The 24,962-nt window shown below is 44.3% G+C and overlaps 1 protein-coding gene across 7 annotated transcripts in view; it reads right to left on the bottom strand.

Moving 5' to 3' along the window:
* UTRN (utrophin) overlaps nucleotides 1-24,962 on the bottom strand; it is an 863,547-nt gene that overhangs the window by 570,364 nt on the left and 268,221 nt on the right. For all 7 annotated transcript variants that reach the window (XM_068232090.1, XM_068232089.1, XM_068232092.1 and 4 more), the window contains one exon: nucleotides 21,301-21,471. In XM_068232090.1, coding sequence (XP_068088191.1) covers nucleotides 21,301-21,471 — 171 coding nt within the window. The remainder of the gene's footprint in view (nucleotides 1-21,300; nucleotides 21,472-24,962) is intronic.

Below are 24,962 nucleotides of genomic sequence, written 5' to 3'. Positions count from 1 at the left end.
TAAGATCTTTTTCATTGTTGCTGAAGTTAGTCTACACATGCACTGTATTATCTGCAGGGAGTTACGGCACCCAAACACTACAGTTACTCCCCTTCCTCTCCTCAGCCTGTAACACCTTCTGGCAAATCAAGGCCCAATGTTACTTTATTTTTTTCTTCTTCATCTACTAATGATTCAGAAAAAGATGTCTGTTATGTTGGGTCAGTCTTCATGTTTTTATTTTGAATTTTTAACTCATTAAAGGGGCACTGTGGCTAAATTCTTCTTATATTATCATTTAATATAAAAAATGTGCAATTGTAGCAATGTGTAAGACTTGTATTGTGGCTGAATAAAACTCTGCTTCAATATTGCTTTACCCTAAATCAGTGCTGGAGTCCCGTCGCCAGAGAAAGCTAAAGGTGGCCACTAACTGTCCAATTTCTAGCGAAAAATCGTTCGAGCGATCAGAAATTCTGATCGGACGAAAAATCGTTCACTACACCATCAACTAACCAATCTTTGCTTCCTATCTATCACGACCACCAAGAAAATCCACATTTTCGTTCGACGAAAATTCATTCGGGCGACATTTTTTTCACTCGTTCATAATCGATTGTGTCCACCAATGGAGATTATTTACAACCAATCCGATCAGAATTTCTGATCGCTCGAACGATTTTTCGCTAGAAATTGGACCGTTAGTGGCCAGCTTAAGCGACGCTGAACCAGCACATTCCATTCTGCAGGAGGAGGCTGCCTTATCAGTCATTTCATCTGAAGTTGAAATCTCCCCCTTTGATGTATCCGGAGAGGTTTCACCCAACCTCTAACTGCACATTAGTGCTGTTACAGCTCCTCTGATCTGCCGTACGTCTCAGGACAATGAGGTACGGCTCTGATGAAAAAAATGCTCCCCGCTGAGGCCCCCCTTCAGAGACACAAGCAGGACACTGGCTACACAGCACTTGCGTGTGCTGAATCAAGACGCTGGAATCCTGTGCATAAGAGAAGCTGGTCTCCATGGCAACTGACAACAAGTGGTGACCCTGCCTGTGCCAGCTTCTCTGAAGGGGGGCCTCAGCGGGGAGCATTTTTTTCATCAGAGCCGTAAGTCATTGTCCTGAGACGTACGGCAGATCAGAGGAGCTGTAACAGCACTAATGTGCAGTTAGACGTTGGGTGAAACATCTCCCGATACATCAAAGGGGGAGATTACAACTTCAGATGAAACGACTGATAAGGCAGCCTCCTCCTGCAGAATGGAATGTGCTGGTTCAGCGTCGCTTAGCTTTCTCTGGCGACGGGACTCCAGCACTGATTTAGGGTAAAGCAATATTAAAGCAGAGTTTTATTCAGCCACAATACAAGTCTTACACATTGCTACAATTGCACATATTTTATATTAAATGAGAATATAAGAAGAATTTAGCCATAGTGCCCCTTTAAAAAATATGTATCCCTCCTGCTGAACCAGCTAGATATCTTCATTTCCATTCAACGAAATGATTTCTTTGAGTAAGAAATTATTCTTAAGTATAAAAATTCCCTCATCAACAAAGTCTAAAGAGTGGAAAAACATTAATATAAACTCGGTGGGTAAATATCCATCACTAAGATTTATCCAGCATGTTATTTGCAATTTGAAGCAATTAAAGATTCATTATCCTAAAAGTCATTTGCATTCTGGTGCAGAGAAGCCACTAGTGAGTTATAATTAAGTCATTTAATAAGTCAGGCACAATTTGTTTTCGCTGTGTACTAATAATTCAGAATGAAATCTTGGCGCAATTAATGCTGATGCAGAAACAGGATGTGTGTGTTTCGCTGTTATTTGATGATGGAATGGCATATTAAAGGAGCATGTACAATAAAATAAATGGGAATGTATTACTAGATATAGAGACTCATTAAACATTAGTAAAATGAGCTGGGCTCAAATATGGAGGAATGAAATGATCTGATCTATGGTTGCATCATGGAATGTTTTATTATTTATAGCCTGTAAAACTTTGCGTCAACTTATACGCAAGTTTTCTTAAAATACATTTTCTGATCAATAATAAAGAGTACTCCTATTAATGATCTTACTTCTGTTCTAAAAAACATTGTCAATGTTCAACTTCAGGACAAGAGCAATTTTCACATATTAGCGGTGCTCCCATTCATATGCCAATAACTTTATTACTACTTATCACACCTTATGATCTATATATTGTTGGTTTTTTTTCAGGACAAATTAGGCTTTTAGTGTGTGATCATGTTGTTTAGTAATTACCTTATTTTCTATGCATTTTAAAGGGAAAATAAGGGGAAAAATTGAAAAAATACACTATTTCTCCATTTATATCCATTATAGCTTTTACAATAAACATTGCTAACTATAAGTTTAACCAACAAATTGCATTTGCTTATCCATCCTGGTTATTACAACATTTAGATTATGTTCCTAGTACAACGTATGGAGGCAATATTGTATTTGGAAATAAAGATGTCTTTTTCTGTTTTGTGTTTTTTGCTTTCTCAATGTACACTATCAATGATTACAAGACCTTATTTGTAAAAAATAATAGTAATATACCCTCATGGTATATTTAAAAAGCCAAGTTCATAAAGTAGCAATGTTTTTTCTTTTACAGTGGCTTGCAAAAGAATTCGGCCCCCTTGAAGTTTTCCACATTTTGTCACATTACTGCCACAAACATGAATAAATTTTATTGGAATGCCATGTGAAAGACCAATACAAAGTAGTGTACATGTGAGAAGTGAAACGAAAATCATACATGATTCCAAACATTTTTTACAAATAAATAACTGCAAAGTGGGGTGTGCAAAATTATTCAGCCCCTTTTGGTCTGAGTGCAGTCAGTTGCCCATAGACATTGCCTGATGAGTGCTAATGACTAAATAGAGTGCACCTGTGTGTAATCTAATGTCAGTACAAATACAGCTGCTCTATGATGGCCTCAAAGGTTGTCTAAGAGAATATTGGGAGCAACAATACCATGAAGTCCAAAGAACACACCAGACAGGTCAGGGATAAAGTTATTGAGAAATTTAAAGCAGGCTTAGGCTACAAAAAGAATTCCAAAGCCTTGAACATCCCACGGAACACTGTTCAAGCGATCATTCAGAAATGGAAGGAGTATGGCACAACTGTAAACCTACCAAGACAAGGCTGTCCACCTAAACTCACAGGCCGAACAAGGAGAGCGCTGATCAGAAATGCAGTCAAGAGGCCCATGGTGACTCTGGATGAGCTGCAGAGATCTACAGCTCAGGTGGGGGAATCTGTACATAGGACAACTATTAGTCGTGCACTGCACAAAGTTGGCCTTTATGGAAGAGTGGCAAGAAGAAGGCCATTGTTAACAAAAAAGCATAAGAAGTCCCGTTTGCAATTTGCCACAAGCCATGTGGGGGACAAAGCAAACATGTGGAAGAAGGTGCTCTGGTCAGATGAGACCAAAATGGAAGTTTTTGGCCAAAATGCAAAATGCTATATGTGGCAGAAAACTAACACTGCCCATCACTCAGAACACACCATCCCCACTGTCAAATATGGTGGTGGCAGCATCATGCTCAGGGGGTGCTTCTCTTCAGCAGGGACAGGGAAGCTGGTCAGAGTTGATGAGAAGATGGATGGAGCCAAATACAGGGCAATCTTGGAAGAAAACCTCTTGGAGTCTGCAAAAGACTTGAGACTGGGGCAGAGGTTCACCTTCCAGCAGGACAATGACCCTAAACATAAAGCCAGGGCAACAATGGAATGGTTTAAAACAAAACATATCCATGTGTGAGAATGGCCCAGTCAAAGTCCAGATCTAAATCCAATCGAGAATCTGTGGCAAGATCTGAAAATGCTGTTCACAAACGCTGTCCATCTAATCTGACTGAGTTGGAGCTGTTTTGCAAAGAAAAATGGACAAGGATTTCAGTCTCTAGATGTGCAAAGCTGGTAGAGACATACCCTAAAAGACTGGCAGCTGTAATTGCAGCAAAAGGTGGTTCTACAAAGTATTGACTCAGGGGGCTGAATAATTACGCACACCCCACTTTGCAGTTATTTATTTTTTAAAAATGTTTGGAATCATATATGATTTTCGTTCCACTTCTCACGTGTACACCTCTTTGTATTAGTCTTTCACGTGGAATTCCAATAAAATTGATTCATGTTTGTGGCAGTAATGTGACAAAATGTGGAAAATTTCAAGGGGCCGAATACTTTTGCAAGCCACTGTATATTCTGTCACTTCGTTTTCATTTTACAAGTCTTTCATTTTAGTACAGAATATGCGAAAATGTAATTGCTTTTGATTCAGTTTGTCACTAAAAAGAATACACAAACCATGGGCCTCAACCCTAACACGCTCTAAATTCTATTCTACTATTTATAACGGTTAAAATGTTACCACATATGTCTCTTGTAGTTTTGCTAAAATGTTTCCAAGTTTGATCATAATTTTTAAAATGACTTTTTATGTTGTATTAAGTTCGTCCCTACCGATTTTCTACGTGATGTGAGTCCAAGTTTTAAGACACACCAAAATGTATTCTACAACTTGTCACAGTTAAAATTGTGCCTTATTTAGAAACAAACTGGTGGTGCACTCTCCATAACTACGCTGGATGTATATATACATCCAGTTGTCATTAAGTGGCTAAATTACAAAAATGAGCTAGCAGCCATCTACACATGCATTCAGTATTTACAGACACTATGAACATTTCAGCAGAGATACAGTGATGTGAAAAACTATTTGCCCCCTTCCTGATTTCTTATTCTTTTGCATGTTTGTCACACATAAATGTTTCTGCTCATCAAAAACTGTTAACTATTAGTCAAAGATAACATAATTGAACACAAAATGCAGTTTTAAATGATGGTTTTTATTATTCAGTGAGAAAAAAAACTCAAAACCTACATGGCCCTGTGTGAAAAAGAAACTGCCCCCTGAACCTAATAACTGGTTGGGCCACCCTTAGCAGCAATAACTGCAATCACGCGTTTGCGATAACTTGCAACGAGTCTTTTACAGCGCTCTGGAGGAATTTTGACCCACTCATCTTTGCAGAATTGTTGTAATTCAGCTTTATTTGAGGGTTTTCTAGCATGAACCGCCTTTTTATGGTCATTCCACAACATATCAATAGGATTCAGGTCAGGACTTTGACTAGGCCACTCCAAAGTCTACATTTAGTTTCTCTTCAGCCATTCAGAGGTGGATTTGCTGGTGTGTTTTGGGTCGTTGTCCTACTGCAGCACCCAAGATCGCTTCAGCTTGAGTTGACGAACAGATGGCCGGACATTCTCCTTCAGGATTTTTTGGTAGACAGTAGAATTCATGGTTCCATCTAAGTCTTCCAGGTCCTGAAGCAGCAAAACAACCCCAGACCATCAAACTACCACCACCATATTTTACTGTTGGTATGATGTTCTTTTGCTGAAATGCTGTGTTACTTCTACGGCAGATGTAACGGGACATGCACCTTCCAAAAAGTTCAACTTTTGTCTCGTCGGTCCACAAGGTATTTTCCCAAAAGTCTTGGAAATCATTGAGATGTTTTTTTTAGCAAAATTGAGACGAGCCTTAATGTTCTTTTTGCTTAACCACTTCCCGACCGCCTAACGCACAGCGGCGGCCAGGAAGTGGAGCCCTTAAGGACCAGCTCACCCACAGAGGCGGCGGTCCTTGTAAGGGCATGGGCGGAGCGATCGCGTCATCCGTGACGCGATCCTCCGCCGGCGCCTGTCACCGCTCGCCCGCCGCAACATCCCGCCGGCTATACGGAAGCACCGGCGGGATGTTAACCCCGCGATCGCCGCATACAAAGTGTATAATACACTTTGTAATGTTTACAAAGTGTATTATACAGGCTGCCTCCTGCCCTGGTGGTCCCAGTGTCCGAGGGACCACCAGGGCAGGCTGCAGCCACCCTATGTCGCACCCAAGCACACTGATTTCTCCCCCCCCCCTGCCCCAGATCACCCACAGCACCCCTCAGACCCCCCCTGCCCACCCCCCAGACCCCTGTTTGCACCCAATCACCCCCCTAATCACCCATCAATCACTCCCTGTCACTATCTGTCAATGCTATTTTTTTTTATCCCCCCCCTGCCCACTGCCCCCTCCTGATCACCCCCCCCACCCCTCAGATTCTCCCCAGACCCCCCCCCCCCCCCTGTGTACTGTATGCATCTATCCCCCCTGATCACCTGTCAATCACCTGTCAATCACCCATCAATCACCCCCTGTCACACTGCCACCCATCAATCAGCCCCTAACCTGCCCCTTGCGGGCAATCTGATCACCCACCCATACCAATAGATCGCCCGCAGATCCGACATCAGATCACCACCCAAACGCAGTGTTTACATCTATTCTCTCCTCTAAACACCCACTAATTACCCATCAATCACCCATCAATCACCCCCAATCACCACCTGTCACTGTTACCCATCAGATCAGACCCTAATCTGCCCCTTGCGGGCACCCAATCACCCGCCTACACGCCCAGATTGCCCTCAGACCCCCCCTTATCAATTCGCCAGTGCAATATTTACATCTGTTCTTCCCTGTAATAACCCACTGATCACCTGTCAATCACCTGTCAATCACCCATCAATCACCCCCTGTCACTGCCACCCATCAATCACCCCCTGTCACTGCCACCCATCAATCAGCCCCTAACCTGCCCCTTGCGGGCAATCTGATCACCCACCCATAGCAATAGATCGCCCGCAGATCCGACATCAGATCACCACCCAAACGCAGTGTTTACATCTATTCTCTCCTCTAAACACCCACTAATTACCCATCAATCACCCCCTATCACCACCTGTCACTGTTACCCATCAGATCAGACCCTAATCTACCCCTTGCGGGCACCCAATCACCCGCCTACACGCTCAGATTGCCCTCAGACCCCCCCCCCCCCTTATCAATTCGCCAGGGCATTATTTACATCTGTCCTTCCCTGTAATAACCCACTGATCACCTGTCAATCACCCATCAATCACCCCCTGTCACTGCCACCCATCAATCAACCCCTGTCACTGCCACCCATCAATCAGACCCTAACCTACCCCTTGCGGGCAATCTGATTACCCACCCACACCAATAGATCGCCCGCAGATCCGACATCAGATCACCACCCAAGCGCAGTGTTTACATCTATTGTCTCCTCTAAACACCCACTAATTACCCACTAATTACCCATCAATCACCCCCTATCACCACCTGTCACTGTTACCCATCAGATCAGACCCTAATCTGTCCCTTGCGGGCACCCAATCACCCGCCTACACGCTCAGATTGCCCTCAGACCCCCCCTTATCAATTCGCCAGTGCATTAGTTACATCTGTTCTTCCCTGTAATAACCCACTGATCACCTGTCAATCACCCATCAATCACCCCCTGTCACTGCCACCCATCAATCACCCCCTGGCACTGCCACCCATCAATCACCCCCTGTCACTGCCACTCATCAATCAGCCCCTAACCTGCCCCTTGCGGGCAATCTGATCACCCACCCACACCAATAGTTCGCCCGCAGATCCGACGTCAGATCACCTCCCAAGTGCAGTGTTTATATCTGTTCTCTACCCTAAACACCCACTAATTACCCATCAATCACCCCCTGTCACTGCTACCTATCAGATTAGACCCCTATCTGCCCCTAGGGCACTCAATCACCCGCCCACACCCTCAGAATGCCCTCAGGCCCCAGCCCTGATCACCTCGCCAGTGCATTGCTTGCATCTATTCCCCCCTCTAATCACACCTTGAGACACCCATCAATCACCTCCTCTCACCCCCTAGCACACCTACCCATCAGATCAGGCCCTAATTTGCCCCGTGTGGGCTCCTGATCACTCGGCCAAACCCTCAGATCCCCCTCAGACCCCCTTCCGATCACCTCCCCAGTGCATTGATTGCATCTATTTTCCCCTCTAACCACCCCCTGAGACACCCATCAATCACCTCCTGTCACCCCCCTAGCACTCCTATCCATCAGATCAGGCCCAATACAACCTGTCATCTAAAAGGCCACCCTGCATATGACCCTTTCCACAAAATTCGCCCCCTCATAGACCACCTGTCATCAAAATTTGCAGATGCTTATACCCCTGAACAGTCATTTTGAGACATTTGGTTTCCAGACTACTCACGGTTTTGGGCCCGTAAAATGCCAGGGCGGTATAGGAACCCCAGAAACTGACCCCATTTTAGAAAAAAGACACCCCAATGTATTCTGTTAGGTGTATGACGAGTTCATAGAAGATTTTATTTTTTGTCAAAAGTTAGCGGAAATTGATTTTTTTTTTTTTTTTTACAAAGTGTCATTTTTCACTAACTTGTGACAAAAAATAAAATCTTCTATGAACTCGCCATACACCTAACGGAATACCTTGGGGTGTCTTCTTTCTAAAATGGGGTTACTTGTGGGGTTCCTATACTGCCCTGGCATTTTAGGGGCCCTAAACCGTGAGGAGTAGTCTAGAAAACAAATGCCTCAAAATGACCTGTGATTAGGACATTGGGCCCCTTAGCGCACCTAGGCTGCAAAAAAGTGTCACACATGTGGTATCGCCGTACTCAGGAGAAGTAGTATAATGTGTTTTGGGGTGTATTTTTACACATACCCATGCTGGGTGGGAGAAATCTCTCTGTAAATAGACAATTGTGTGTAAAAAAAATCAAACAATTGTCATTTACAGAGGTATTTCTCCCACCCAGCATGGGTATGTGTAAAAATACACCCCAAAACACATTATACTACTTCTCCCGACTACGGCGATACTACATGATTGGCACTTTTTTGCAGCCTAACTGCGCTAAGGGGCCCAAAGTCCAATGAGTACCTTTAGGATTTCACAGGTCATTTTTGTTTCAAGACTACTCCTCACGGTTTAGGGCCCCTAAAATGCCAGGGCAGTATAGGAACCCCACAAATGACCCCATTCTAGAAAGAAGACACCCAAACGTATTCCGTTAGGAGTATGGTGAGTTCATAGAAGATTTTATTTTTTGTGACAAGTTAGCGGAAAATGACACTTTGTGAAAAAAAACAATTAAAAATCAATTTCCGCTAACTTGTGACAAAAAAATAAAAACTTCTATGAACTCACCATACTCCTAACGGAATACCTTGGGGTGTCTTCTTTCTAAAATGGGGTCATTAGTGGGGTTCCTATACTGCCCTGGCATTTTAGGGGCCCTACACCGTGAGGAGTAGTCTTGAAACGAAAATGACCTGTGAAATCCTAAAGGTACTCATTGGACTTTGGGCCCCTTAGCGCAGTTAGGCTGCAAAAAAGTGCCAATCATGTGGTATCGCCGTACTCGGGAGAAGTAGTATAATGTGTTTTGGGGTGTATTTTTACACATACCCATGCTGGGTGGGAGAAATACCTCTGTAAATGACAATCTTTTGATTTTTTTACACACAATTGTCCATTTACAGAGTTATTTCTCCCACCCAGCATGGGTATGTGTAAAAATACACCCCAAAACACATTGTACTACTTCTCCCGAGTACGGCGATACCACATGTGTGGCACTTTTTTGCACCCTAACTGCGCTAAGGGGCCCAAAGTCCAATGAGTACCTTTAGGATTTCACAGGTCATTTTGAAAAATTTTGTTTCAAGACTACTCCTCACGGTTTAGGGCCCCTAAAATGCCAGGACAGTATAGGAACCCCACAAATGACTCCATTTTAGAAAGAAGACACCCCAAGGTATTCTGTTAGTAGTACGGTGAGTTTATAGAAGATTTTATTTTTTGTCACAAGTTAGCGAAAATTGATTTTTATTGGTTTTTTTCACAAAGTGTCATTTTCCGCTAACTTGTGACAAAAAATAAAATCTTCTATGAACTCACCGTACTAGTAATGTGTTTTGGGGTGTATTTTTACACATACCCATGCTGAGTGGGAGAAAGATCTCTGTAAATGGACAATTGTGTGTAAAAAAAATAAAAAAATTGTCATTTACAGAGATATTTCTCCCACCCAGCATGGGTGTATAAAAATACACCCCAAAACACATTATACTACTTCTCCTGAGTACGGCAATACCACATGTGTGGCACTTTTTTGCAGCCTAACTGCGCTAAGGGGCCCAAAGTCCAATGAGCACCTTTAGGCTTTACATGGGTGCTTACAAATTAGCACCCCCCAAAATGCGAGGACAGTAAACACACCCCACAAATGACCCCATTTTGGAAAGTAGACATTTCAAGGTATTCAGAGAGGGGCATGGTGAGTCCGTGGTAGATTTTTAGATGTTGTCCTGGGGTCTTTTGTGGCCTCTGGGATGAGTTTTCTCTGCGCTCTTGGGGTAATTTTGGTCGGCCGGCCTCTCCAGGGAAGGTTCATCACTGTTCCATGTTTTTGCCATTTGTGGATAATGGCTCTCACTGTGGTTCGCTGGAGTCCCAAAGCTTTAGAAATGGCTTTATAACCTTTACCAGACTGATAGATCTCAATTACTATTGTTCTCATTTGTTCCTGAATTTCTTTGGATCTTGGCATGATGTCTAGCTTTTGAGGTGCTTTTGGTCTACTTCTCTGTGTCAGATAGCTCCTATTTAAGCAGTTTCTTGATTGAAACAGGTGTGTGTGAGAATCTGCTCAGCTGCCTGTGCAGACAGGCAGCTTTTTGACCACTGTTCAGGTCTGCATTCTGCAGGTCTCTTTAAGAAAGACTTTCTGTCAGTATTGCAGCTTGCTGCTGAGGAATTTGCATACATTCGTTATGCAAATCCCCTACCTGCCTCCTGTGATGACTGGCAGTATAAAGGTTGGGATTACCCACAGTCCTTTGCTGGTCATTCCTTCAGGGTTTGTAGTAAACACTCCTAGTGAGTGTCAGCCATGCTACTTCTTGTTGAAGTTATCTTAGAGTAATTCCTGGAAAACTGCACTAGGCAGGTTTCCTTAGTGCAGTTAGGATTGCTTATCTGTTTGTTTGTTCAATTGCTATTGTCCTGTCCCAGCGGTGGTCGACAGGAAATGGTTCTGATCTCTGTTCTTGGAGTATAGCTGGTGCAGCGGTTGCTACCAGCTATCTCTTCTGATCTGTCTCTGTGGATCCTTCTGTTCTGCTACTCTGTACCTGGATCGCGCTAGTCACTTTCGCTAGTGCTGTGGATCCTTCTGTTCTGCTACTCTGTCTACCTGGATCGCACTCGCCTTGCGCCAGTGCTGTGGATCCCTCTGTTCTGTCTACCTAGATCGCACTCGCCTGGCGCTAGTGCTGTGGATCCTTCAGATCTGTCTTCCTGGATCGCACTAACTGCTAGCGGTAGCGGCTGTGGATCTTTCTGATCTGTGTTTCTGCTTGGATCACACTTGCTCTGACGGAAGAGCGGTGGATCCTTTCTGCCTAGTTCCTGTTTCACGTTTGTCTGTCTTGTCTGATACGAACGCTTGCTGTAGACTCGGTGAGGTAACCGTTAAGCAAGTTTCTCTGTTTCGTGTTTGTCTGTCTTTGGTTAGTTAGGCGTGCTTGTCTCTGTTGTACGTAACACGCGGAGACCGCGCACGAAAGCGTGCACTGTTGCGAATGAGTGCGGTGTTCGCGTTCAGCTAGCGTTTGTTATTTTCCTTGTCTTTCTCGTTGTATGATTTGCTGTGCCTTTGCTACCCTGGTGCTCTGTCCTGCTCAGTCTTGTGTCGCTATTGGCAATCGCCATTCTTGCGATTGCGTTTCCTACTTCGTTTCCGCCGTTGTGTGTTCGCCGTTGCTGGGTGGCGACTAGTTTGGTGGGCACACATTGGTTCTGTCCCTTTGCTCTGTTCCCTGTGGGCTATCCAGCCCTGCCTGATTGTACCTTGTCCTGGATCTGTACAATTCCCATTTGGCATCGGTGGCTGTGCAGCGGCTGTGTTTGCATGCACTCCACAGCGCCATCTGCCGGTGGGAATTGCCCTCTGCGGGTGCATAGCACCTAGCCTGGGTGTCCTCAATTGTACGCTCGTGGAGGAAATCCGCCGCGTCAGCGCACGTCTGGTGCGCTGACCACGGAGACGATTCCACGATCGTTACAGTGTGGCAGTAATCAGGCCTGAGGGTGACTACAGAAATTGAATTCAGGTGTGATAAACCACAGTTAAGTTATTTTTTAACAAGGTGGGCAATCACTTTTTCACACAGGCCATGTAGATTTGGAGTTTTTTTTCTCACTAAATAATAAAAACCATCATTTAAAACTGCATTTTGTGTTCAATTATGTTATCTTTGACTAATAGTTAACGGTTTTTGATGAGCAGAAACATTTAAGTGTGCCTAACATGCAAAAAAATAAGAAATCAGGAAGGGGGCAAATAGCTTTTCACATCAATGTATGTTTTACTGTAGAACCAGTGGGAATATCTTCAAAACTCATTGTTCAAGCAGTATCAGTACAAGTCATTAGCTTGAACGCTATCAGGGGAAGCAAAATATTAGCTTCTTCTATAATACTGTAATACTGAGGATGACATGCCAGTGTCTTAAAATAGGGGAAAAATAAATTATGCAAGCATAGTGTGAATGTGCGCCATTGATCAAGGCAACATGTTAAGTTATTTTAAGCATTAGTATTTTGAGATGTTAAACAAAATCAGTGAAAGGAACATGGAGGCTAACAGTGCAATCCCCTTTGAGGCACAGAGGTATATTGTGGTGCAGCATAACGGCTGCATTCAGCTTGCCAGACTGCAATGCACTAACTATGCAATGCTCAATGTGGCTGGTGTTGTGCAGTTTAACCACTTGCCGACCGCCTACTTCATATTGGCGGCGGCAAAGTGGCAGCCCCAGGACCACGTAACGCAGATTGGCGTCAGGTCCTGGGGCACTCTCTGGCCGGGGATCGCGCGCTGGGATGCGCGCGCATCCACCGGCAATAGGCTCCGCCCACCCGCGACGTCAACCCGCCGGCCAATCGGAAGCGCCGGCGGGTTGTTAACCCGACGATCCCCGGATAGGAAGCGTATAATACGCTTTGTAATGTTTACAAAGTGTATTATACAGGCTGCCTCCTGCCCTGGTGGTCCCAGTGTCCGAGGGACCACCAGGGCAGGCTGCAGCCACCCTAGTCTGCACCCAAACACACTGATCTGCCCCCCCCTGCCCCCTGATCGCCCACAGTACCCCTCAGACCCCCCCTGCCCACCCCCCAGACCACCATTTGCACACAATCACCCCCCTAATCACCCATCAATCACTCCCTGTCAATATCTGTCAACGCTATTTTTTTTTTTAGTCCCTAAACTGCCCCCTGCTCCCTCCTGATCACCCCCCCACCCCTCAGATTCTCCCCAGACCCCCCCAGACCCTCCCCCCCCCCGTGTACTGTATGCATCTATCCCCCCTGATCACCTGTCAATCACCCGTCAATCACCCATCAATCACCCGTCAATCACCCCCTGTCACTGCCACCCATCAATCAGCCCCTAACCTGCCCCTTGCGGGCAATCTGATCACCCACCCACACCAATAGATCGCCCGCAGATCCGACATCAGATCACCTCCCAAATCCATCGTTTACATCTATTCTCTCCTCTAAACACCCACTAATTACCCATCAATCACCCATCAATCACCCCCTATCACCACCTGTCACTGTTACCCATCAGATTAGACCCTTGCGGGCACCCAATCGCCCGCCCACACGCTCAGATTGCCCTCAACCCCCCCCCTTATCGATTCGCCAGTGCATTATTTACATCCGTTCTTCCCTGTAATAACCCACTGATCACCTGTCAATCACCCCCTGTCACTGCCACCCATCAATCACCCCCTGTCACTGCCACCCATCAATCAGCCCCTAACCTGCCCCTTGCGGGCAATCTGATCACCCACCCACACCAATAGATCGCCCGCAGATCCGACATCAGATCACCTCCCAAATCCATCGTTTACATCTATTCTCTCCTCTAAACACCCACTAATTACCCATCAATCACCCATCAATCACCCCCTATCACCACCTGTCACTGTTACCCATCAGATTAGACCCTTGCGGGCACCCAATCGCCCGCCCACACGCTCAGATTGCCCTCAAACCCCCCCTTATCGATTCGCCAGTGCATTATTTACATCCGTTCTTTCCTGTAATAACCCACTGATCACCTGTCAATCACCCCCTGTCACTGCCACCCATCAATCACCCCCTGTCACTGCCACCCATCAATCAGCCCCTAACCTGCCCCTTGCGGGCAATCTGATCACCCACCCACACCAATAGATCGCCCGCAGATCCGACATCAGATCACCTCCCAAGCGCAGTGTTTACATCTATTCTCTCCTCTAAACACCCACTAATTACCCATCAATCACCCCCTATCACCACCTGTCACTGTTACCCATCAGATTAGACCCTAATCTGCCCCTTGCGGGCACCCAATCACCCGCCCACACGCTCAGATTGCCCTCAGACCCCCCCCCCTTATCAATTCGCCAGTGCAATATTTACATCTGTTATTCCCTGTAATAACCCACTGATCACCTGTCAATCACCCATCAATCACCCCCTGTCACTGCCACCCATCAATCACCCCCATGTCACTGCCACCCATCAATCAGCCCCTAACCTGCCCCTTGCGGGCAATCTGATCACCCACCCACACCAATAGATCGCCCGCAGATCCGACATCAGATCACCTCCCAAGTGCAGTGTTTACATCTCTTCTCTCCTCTAAACACCCACTAATTACCCATCAATCACCCCCTATCACCACCTGTCACTGTTACCCATCAGATTAGACCCTAATCTGCCCCTTGCGGGCACCCAATCACCCGCCCACACCTCAGAACGCCCTCAGACCCCAGCCCTGATCACCTCGCTAGTGCATTGCTTGCATCTATTTCCCCCCTCATATAACACCTTGAGACACCCATAAATCACCTCCTGTCACCCCCTAGCACACCTACCCATCAGATCAGGCCCTAATTTCCCCCGTGTGGGCTCCTGATCACTCGGCCAAACCCTCAGATCCCCCTCAGACCCCCTTCCGATCACCTCCCCAGTGCATTGATTGCATCTATTTTCCCCTCTAACCGCCCCCTGAGACACCCATCAATCACCTCCTGTCACCCCCCTAACACTCCTATCCATCAGATCAGGCCCAATTCATCCTGTCATCTAAGAGGCCACCCTGCTTATGACCGTTTCCACAAAATTTGCCCCCTCATAGACCACCTGTCATCAAAATTTGCAGATGCTTATACCCCTGAACAGTCATTTTGAGAAATTTGGTTTCCAGACTACTCACAGTTTTGGGCCCGTAAAATGCCAGGGCAGTATAGGAACCCCACAAGTGACCCCATTTTAGAAAGAAGACACCCCAAGGTATTCTGTTAGGTGTATGATGAGTTCATAGAAGATTTTATTTTTTGTCAAAAGTTAGCGGAAATTGGATTTTTATTGTTTTTTTTACAAAGTGTCATTTTTCACTAACTTGTGACAAAAAATAAAATCTTCTATGAACTCACCATACCCCTAACAGAATACCTTGGGGTGTCGTCTTTCTAAAATGGGGTCACTTGTGGGGTTCCTATACTGCCCTGGCATTTTAGGGGCCCTAAACCGTAGGGAGTAGTCTAGAAAACAAATGCCTCAAAATGACCTGTGAATAGGACGTTGGGCCCCTTAGCGCACCTAGGCTGCAAAAAAGTGTCACACATGTAGTATCGCCATACTCAGGAGAAGTAGTATAATGTGTTTTGTGGTGTATTTTTACACATACCCATGCTGGGTGGGAGAAATCTCTCTGTAAATGGACAATTGTGTGTAAAAAAAATCAAAAATGTGTCATTTACAGAGATATTTCTCCCACCCAGCATGGTTATATGTAAAAATACACCACAAAACACATTATACTACTTCTTCTGAGTACGGCGATACCACATGTGTGACACTTTTTTGCACCCTAAGTGCGCTAAGGGGCCCAAAGACCAATGAGTACCTTTAGGATTTCACAGGTCATTTTGCGGCATTTGGTTTCAAGACTACTCCTCACGGTTTAGGGCCCCTAAAATGCCAGGGCAGTATAGGAACCCCACAAATGACCCCATTTTAGAAAGAAGACACCCCAAGGTATTCCGTTAGGAGTATGGTGAGTTCATAGAAGATTTTATTTTTGTCACAAGTTAGCAGAAAATGACACTTTGTGAAAAAAAAACAATTCAAATCAATTTCGGCTAACTTGTGACAAAAAAAAAAAAATCTTCTATGAACTCACCATCCTCCTAATGGAATACCTTGGGGTGTCTTCTTTCTAAAATGGGGTAATTTGTGGGATTCCTATACTGTCCTGGCATTTTAGGGGCCCTAAACCGTGAGGAGCAGTCTTGAAACGAAATTTCTCAAAATGACCTGTGAAATCCTAAAGGTACTCATTGGACTTTGGGCCCCTTAGCGCAGTTAGGGTGCAAAAAAGTGCCACACATGTGGTATCGCCGTACTCAGGAGAAGTAGTATAATGTGTTTTGGGGTGTATTTTTCCACATACCCATGCTGAGTGGGAGAAATATCTCTATAAATTGACAATTGTGTGTAAAAAAAATAAAACAATTGTCATTTACGGAGATATTTCTCCCACCCAGCATGGGTATGTGTAAAAATACACCCCAAAACACATTATACTACTTCTCCTGAGTACGGCAATACCACATGTGTGGCACTTTTTTGCAGCCTAACTGCGCTAAGGGGCCCAAAGTCCAATGAGCATCTTTAGGCTTTACAGGGGTGCTTACAATTAGGCACCCCCCAAAATGCCAGGACAGTGAACACACCCCACAAATGACCCCATTTTGGAAAGTAGACACTTCAAGGTATTCAGAGAGTAGCATAGTGAGTCCGTGGCAGATTTCATTTTTTTTTGTCGCAAGTTAGAAGAAATGGAAACTTTTTTTTTTTTTTTTGTTACAAAGTGTCATTTTCCGCTAGCTTGTGACAAAAAATAAAATCTTCTATGAACTCACCATGCCTCTCACTGAATACTTTGGGATGTCTTCTTTCCAAAATGGGGTCATTTGGGGGGGATTTGTACTATCCTGGAATTTTAGCCCCTCGTGAAACCTGACAGGTGCGCAGAAAAGTCAGAGATGCTTGAAAATGGGAAAATTCACTTTTGGCACCATAGTTTGTAAACGCTATAACTTTTACCCAATCCAATAAATATACACTGAATGGTTTTTTTTTTTATCAAAGACATGTAGCAGAACAACTTTCGCGCTCAAATGTATAGGAAATTTTACTTTATTTGAAAAATGTCAGCACAGAAAGTTAAAAAAGTCATTTTTTTGACAAAATTCATGTCTTTTTTGATGAATATAATAAAAAGTAAAACTCGCAGCAGCAATCAAATAGCACCGAAAGAAAGCTGTATTAGTGACAAGAAAAGGAGGTAAAATTCATTTAGGTGGTAGGTTGTATGACTGAGCAATAAACCGTGAAAGCTGCAGTGGTCCGAATGGAAAAAAAGGCTCTGGTCCTTAAGGGGTTTTATGACTGCAGTCCTTAAGTGGTTAACAGCATACAGTATTCCCAATGCACTGCACGCAGTGTGGTACTGCAAAACACTCATGTTAAAGGGAACCAGAGGGCCCAGAAAAAAGATTCTATACGTACCTGGGGCTTCCTCCAGCCCCATGCGCACGGATCGCTCCCACGCCGCCGTCCTCCGCTTCCTGGATCCGCCGGTACCGGGTCCCGTCACTTCCGGCGGACGCGGCCAATTGTCCACATGAGCAGGGGCTCCCTCCATACCCTTGCGCGTGCGGCTGCGCAGTATGTAGCTGCACGCGTACGGGTATGCCGGGAGCCCCTGTGATGTGGACAATTGTCCGCGTGCTGCCGCCGACTGGCCGAAACTACGGGACCCGGTACCGATGGATACAGGAAGCGGAGGACGGCGGCGTGGGAACGATCCGTGCGTATGGGGCTGGAGGAAGCCCCAGGTATGTATAGAATCTTTTTTCTGGGCCCTCTGGTTCCCTTTAACTGCTCTGCAACCGCCTAACGCTGATGGGCTGTCGCAGAGTGGCTCCCCAAGGCCCGCCGATTGGCGGGGGTTAGAAGGGTATGCGTGCAAGCATGTCTGCGCCTTCCCTGCCATGACGTAGAGAGGCTATCCGTCATCAGCCTGCCAGCCGCGATCAGAGCTGGCAGGCTGTTAGGAAGAAAAAAATCAACCATTTACATGTACAGCGCTGCGATCTATTGCAGGGCTGTACAAGGGACAGCCCTGTAACTTGACTGTCCCTCTGATGGCCTCAAAGTCTAGTCACGTACGTAGGCTGATGCCTATGTATGTGTAGTGCAGTGTTTTGATCACAGAGTAGGGCCAATTTAGGGGGAGGGAGGAAGGTGGAAGGGAGGGGGGGGGGATTAAAAAAAAAACTTAGCTCTTATTTTATTAATTGAATTAAAAAAAAAAAATAAAAAAAAAAAAAAGGAGCAGCAGCAATCAGAGACCTCTAAAAGAAAGCCCTGTTAGGGGGAAGAAAAGGAGGTAAGATTCATTTGGCTGCCAAGTTGTATGGTGGATCAATAACCCGTTAAAGTTGTGAAGTGCTGAATTGTAAAAAAATGTACTGGTCACTACGGGGTATAAACCTGTGGTTCTCAAGAGTTTAATAGTGACAGTGAAGCATACTTTTCATTAACTGTGTACTTCACTGTATGCAACCCAACATGTAAATAAGTGCAGCGCTGCTTTCCCATTTGGTTGAGTTCTAGCTGTTACAGGGAGTGCAACACAACTCCCACTATGAACCTAGTCTGAAAGGGACATAATTCCCACAATAACAAAATTCCATTTTAAATAAAGGTAGAGTTATAGTTGTTTTTCTATATAACATTGATTGTTTTAGTGAAAAATAAAAGTCTATGGTATACAGAAAAACTGGGTGTGAATAATTTCATACTGTATATACGCGTTCTCGTATTATTCCTCACTTGATATAAATGATCTGCATGTGATACCCTCCTGCTGTAAAACTAGGTACACAATGTAATTTCCTGTCTGACTATCAGGGTCTGGCAATTATTTCCTAAATGACCGATCTTCTCCCGATCGAAAACGGGATCGATCAGGAGCTGTTTGGATACAGATAATAATGAGGACAGCTGACATTGCTAATCAAGGGGAAAGTGAAGCATTTACACAGCAGGGGCACAGGGCTGTGCTCATACCTGACTCTGTTAAGTTCCCCAGAGCTGCTCCATGCTCTGTACACACGCTGCTGCTCCATACTCTGTACACACACTGCTGCTCCACACTCTGTACACACACTGCTGCTCCATCCAAAGTAACTGCAGCAGGGAAAGAAAGAATGGTGCTGTGAGCTGCAGGCTGCCTGCAGATATTCTGGTGTCTCAACTTGTGCCTGTCCCCAGACACTGCACCGGCCCTGGTCTGAGGGGGGATTCTGGGCAGCTGTAATACCCCCCTGTGTTGGCCTATGGAATTGATCTAAACATACAGGCCTTTTAGACATATATTCGACTAGTGTTTTTATCAAATATTGATCAACAAGATGATTTTTAATTAATTTTCATTAGATTTGATGTTTTTATCAAATCAAATGTCTAACCAATTAAACCTAAATCTAAGTACCTCTGGCAGTCTTTACTTAAGCAGCATTATACAGTGATGTGAAAAACTATTTGCCCCCTTCCTGATTTCTTATTCTTTTGCATGTTAGGCACGATTAAATGTTTCTGCTCATCAAAAACCGTTAACTATTAGTCAAAGATAACACAATTGAACACAAAATGCAGTTTTAAATGATGGTTTTTATTATTTAGTGAGAAAAAAAACTCCAAATCTACATGGCCCTGTGTGAAAAAGCAATTGCCCCCCTTGTTAAAAAAATAACTTAACTGTGCTTTATCACACCTGAATTCAATTTCTGTAGTCACCCTCAGGCCTGATTACTGCCACACCTGTTTCAATCAAGAAATCGCTTAAATAGGAGCTATCTGACACAGAGAAGTAGACCAAAAGCACCTCAAAAGCTAGACATCATGCCAAGATCCAAAGAAATTCAGGAACAAATGAGAACAAAAGTAATTGAGATCTATCAGTCTGGTAAAGGTTATAAAGCCATTTCTAAAGCTTTGGGACTCCAGCGAACCACAGTGAGAGCCATTATCCACAAATGGCAAAAACATGGAACAGTGATGAACCTTCCCTGGAGAGGCCGGCCGACCAAAATTACCCCAAGAGCGCAGAGAAAACTCATCCGAGAGGCCACAAAAGACCCCAGGACAACATCTAAAGAACTGCAGGCCTCACTTGCCTCAATTAAGGTCAGTGTTCACAACTCAACCATAAGAAAGAGACTGGGCAAAAATGGCCTGCATGGAAGGCGCAAACCACTTTTAAGCAAAAAGAACATTAAGGCGCGTCTCAATTTTGCTAAAAAAATCTCAATGATTTCCAAGACTTTTGGGAAAATACCTTGTGGACCGACGAGACAAAAGTTGAACTTTTTGGAAGGTGCGTGTCCCGTTACATCTGGCGTAGAAGTAACACAGCATTTCAGCAAAAGAACATCATACCAACAGTAAAATATGGTGGTGGTACTTTGATGGTCTGGGGTTGTTTTGCTGCTTCAGGACCTGGAAGGCTTGCTGTGATAGATGGAACCATGAATTCTACTGTCTACCAAAAAATCCTGAAGGAGAATGTCCGGCCATCTGTTCGTCAACTCAAGCTGAAGCGATCTTGGGTGCTGCAGCAGGACAATGACCCAAAACACACCAGAAAATCCACCTCTGAATGGCTGAAGAAAAACAAAATGTAGACTTTGGAGTGGCCTAGTCAAAGTCCTGACCTGAATCCTACTGATATGTTGTGGAATGACCATAAAAAGGCGGTTCATGCTAGAAAACTCTCAAATAAAGCTGAATTACAACAATTCTGCAAAGATGAGTGGGCCAAAATTCCTCCAGAGCGCTGTAAAAGACTTGTTGCAAGTTATCGCAAACGCTTGATTGCAGTTATTGCTACTAAGGGTGGCCAAACCAGTTATTAGGTTCAGGGGGCAGTTTCTTTTTCACACAGGGCCATGTAGGTTTTGAGTTTTTTTTTCTCACTGAATAATAAAAACCATCATTTAAAACTGCATTTTGTGTTCAATTATGTTATCTTTGACTAATAGTTAACAGTTTTTGATGAGCAGAAACATTTAAGTGTGACAAACATGCAAAAGAATAAGAAATCAGGAAGGGGGCAAATAGTTTTTCACATCACTGTAGATCAGTCAGATGACTCATCTCACCTGCAAGAGAACAGAAAGCAATAAATAGTGCTTACTTTTGCCCAAGAGATTTCCACATCCAGATCTGCACACAGGCTGTCAGCTGTGGTCTTCAGAATAAGTTCAGATTCAGTAGCGCTGAGCCATTCTGACAGAGAGGCAGATTCTTTCTTCAGCTTCACAGATAACATACTGGCACGTTCCAAATCTTGCTTTCCTTCCGTTACCTGCAGCAAAATACATGTCATTAAGCGCAACATCCACATTTAGGTTTTTTTCCTCCAGCAATGACAATGTGGGCACCAATTATTACATGACACTTATTAAGCCGCTGCTTATATTTCCCCTCCATTACATTTTTCTGCACCAGCAGACAAAATCCATTTATGCCAAATATCGGTTCTAATGAAACAATACAACGTCAGGCACCATGGATCTGAAAACAAAACTTGTGCAGGTGATATTGTGGCACAGACTGTATGAGTGTCAATCAGCCGCTCGGTATGAACACAACTGTCACAAAAAGCTCCTAGAACTAGTCATTAGCGATCCTGAGCACACTACGAATCCACGGGAGACACTGACACTTCGCTGTAACTGAAATGTAATTGCCGCACAGTTTGATTTCTGAGGTGTAGATGGAACTGCGTGGCCATTTATAGACTGGTCAAAAAGTTACAGCTACAACAGAAACATTACATGGATCAGAAAGACAGGACAGGCAAAGCATAGTATTCTACAAAGACAATTTCACATTAGTCACATCAGTCACTGTCACAGTGGACGTCACAATATACTGTCTGTATGACATTCACCGCAGAAGAAAAGGCCAACTAAAGGACAACTGCAACACAAAGCATTTAGAACACGTTTAAAACAAAATGTCTTTTTCACTGACGTAGCTTATGTGGCAGTATGTGCTGCTTGTTCTCAATGCACCTCTAGCTACATGGCTGAAATAAAATGTCATCAGTACAGCAAAGAAGACATTAAAGCAGCTTTAATTGGACACTTTTTTCTGTTCTAGAAGATGTTTAACCCTTTAGTAGTCAAATAAAGTAAAAATTGTATTTGGCTGCAGGGCTGAATTTGTCCTACTGCTGGGGGAGTGTGCCTTTTCCAGCCTGGCAGCTTGGCAGGGTATGCAGAGCGGGCATCAGGGAGCTTTCATAGTTACATGTCGGGACAGCTGGATTGGCTTCTTCTTCCTCCGCTGCAGCGGTGATGTAACTCCGACATGTCTTCCCGGTTCCGATCACAAGATATTATATGTGATCGGGATTCAGGAAACCATGTCAGCGTCACAGTGCCACCTGGTGGTGGAAGAGGGCTGATGGAAGAGTCTCTTGGTGGAAGAGTCTCTCCCCATCAAACCTCTTCCATGACCGGGTGGCGCTGTAACGCTGACAGTGTCTCCTCAATGCCGATCACATGTCATATCATGTGATCGGGACACAGAAGGCCTGTCAGAAGTTCAGAGCTGCCGGTGGAGGAAAAGAAGAAGCCGTCCGGAACAATATAACTGCTTCCTGCCGCCTGCTCCAGATATGCCGACAGAGGTTTAGAATACACATGCAGCTTTCAAATGAAAAATGTTGTTTGAAGCTGCTAATGGGTTAATCACTCCTGATACGTGATGATTCACAATGACATTCATCAGTATAGTAAAGGAAAAACTTTTAGGGGCCCTTCACACTTATTACAATTTTCGTGCTTCATGCAGAATTCCAATTCCACACATCTAACTGCATTTCATCTGTGTTTTTCTTAATTTTTGTGTGTTTTTTCACTTTTTAAATCGCGCTGCAGTGATGCTTTTTTCAGTGTGATGTGCTATTTGCATGTAATGTAAGTCATTGGAAACATAGGAAAATCACATTTGCTATGCGAAAAATCACATTCTTTTTTAAAGTTAATTTGATACATTCTTTGATGCATTCTCCTATCAATTAACTTCATCGGTATTAATGGAAAAATCGAATAAAAAACATGGACAAAAATGCAAAATTGCTGAGAGAAGAAATCAAAGGACAGAACTGAAGTAACACAAAACCCGGAATTGGATGTGCAGAAAAACGTGGATGATTACATTTGCAATTTGCTTGGATAAGTATGAACGCTGTCTTATGGAAACAAGCGAGGTGTGTGGTTCATGTGATGATTTGGAGTGACAGTGTTCCAATGATCACTGTGCAGACAAGCTTGCTTGGTTCTCTGCTGAGCACAATGTACAGTTTTGTGGAAAGCCGAAGGGGAGGAGCAAGTCTCTGACTCAGGAAAACAAAACCGCAATCAATTTGTTTTTCATTGCAGGCAAATATTGATAAAGGAAGGAACTGACACCCTAACCTTTGTACAAACATATGAGTACTGACACCTGCAAGGATCAGGATTCAATCCCTCAGGTAACAGTTTGGAGCTGAGTGCTATACAGATGTGTTGCTAGCCTGGAGAGGTGGAAAAAAATATATACACGGTACTCCTCAAACCCTTGATCTGTATAGTGCAGGAAGTGCTGGATATCTGGTGCATAAGAACCATGCATGTAGTAGCAGCACTTGTCCAAACAAGTCACTAAGTTATTAAAGGACATATCCAAAAAAGAAGAGCTGACATGTTTTGGGCCTCCTTGGTCCTTATCCATAGCTCTGTCACTATGGAGGGAGGGTTATGTAGTAGCGATGGTGTATGGTGCATGATGGAGCAGCTTCGAGGCTTGTTGAGTAAAAGGGCAATATGCTTGAAGGGTCGCTAAAGATGCCGGATCTTTAGACATCGTCCGGTGGCTCCTGTACACACGCTGGATTAAACTGGACCAGAGTGGCTGTTAGGGACCACCTCAGGCAAGTTTAATACAGCATGGGTCCTTAGCTCTATGCTCTCAAATCTGGGTAAATCAACCACATAGTCTATCTCCTTAGGTATCTTGTTTGCACTGCAGGAGTAGGATGGGCTATAAATGCAGAGACAGCTGATGCGCAGAGCTGCACTAATGATTTGGGACTTGCACATGCCATAATGAGACTTACAGCTATAGCGGCACACAGTGACTAATTTGAGTGCCAGCGATTGCTGGTGCTCAAAATAGAAAAAAATTCAGGTAATTCAGCTGCTGGCAATCGCTGGAGACCAAATTATCCCCAATTGCAAAAAGTCAGAGGGGAAATGGCATTAATGCCACCCTGGAGTTCCAGACGCTATTTTATATGTATGCATAAATGCAATGCTTCTTCTGCGCTATTATCTGGTGAAGATGCTGCAAAGAAAAGCTAGCAAGAAACATCTGTAGGCAGTGAGTATTTATTACTATGGTTTTGGCATTCTAAACAAGATTACATTTCTGGAACCTTTTCCGAATACACTACCTGGCTTCATTTATCATTTCCTAAATACCAGTTTCCTCTTGTCTTTAAAGAATTATGGGCAGATGTGAGAGGTGAAAACAGCCTTTTGTGATATATAAAGAACAAAGAAACATCATGGAACTGTATGGATGGTTGCCAGTGCCTGCAGCATCATTCATCCAGATGTGATTAAAATAAAGGCCAAACCGAAAAAATCCTCAAAATTCTCCTCCTTGTTACCTGAATGGGACAACATTCCATCGGCCAGCTGTAGATCTTCCCTGGTTCAGAGCTTCATGTCTCAACCTCCAGGGATTACAACTGTGGATATCGTTAGCTGTAAGTTACTTTCCCATTCATGCTTCATGAGTGCT

This window comes from Hyperolius riggenbachi, chromosome 4, assembly GCF_040937935.1.
Source record: "Hyperolius riggenbachi isolate aHypRig1 chromosome 4, aHypRig1.pri, whole genome shotgun sequence".
In the NCBI taxonomy this organism is placed as follows: Eukaryota; Metazoa; Chordata; class Amphibia; order Anura; family Hyperoliidae; genus Hyperolius; species Hyperolius riggenbachi.
The sequence above is the reverse complement of the archived record's forward strand: the minus strand, read 5'-3'. Positions and strand labels throughout refer to the sequence as shown.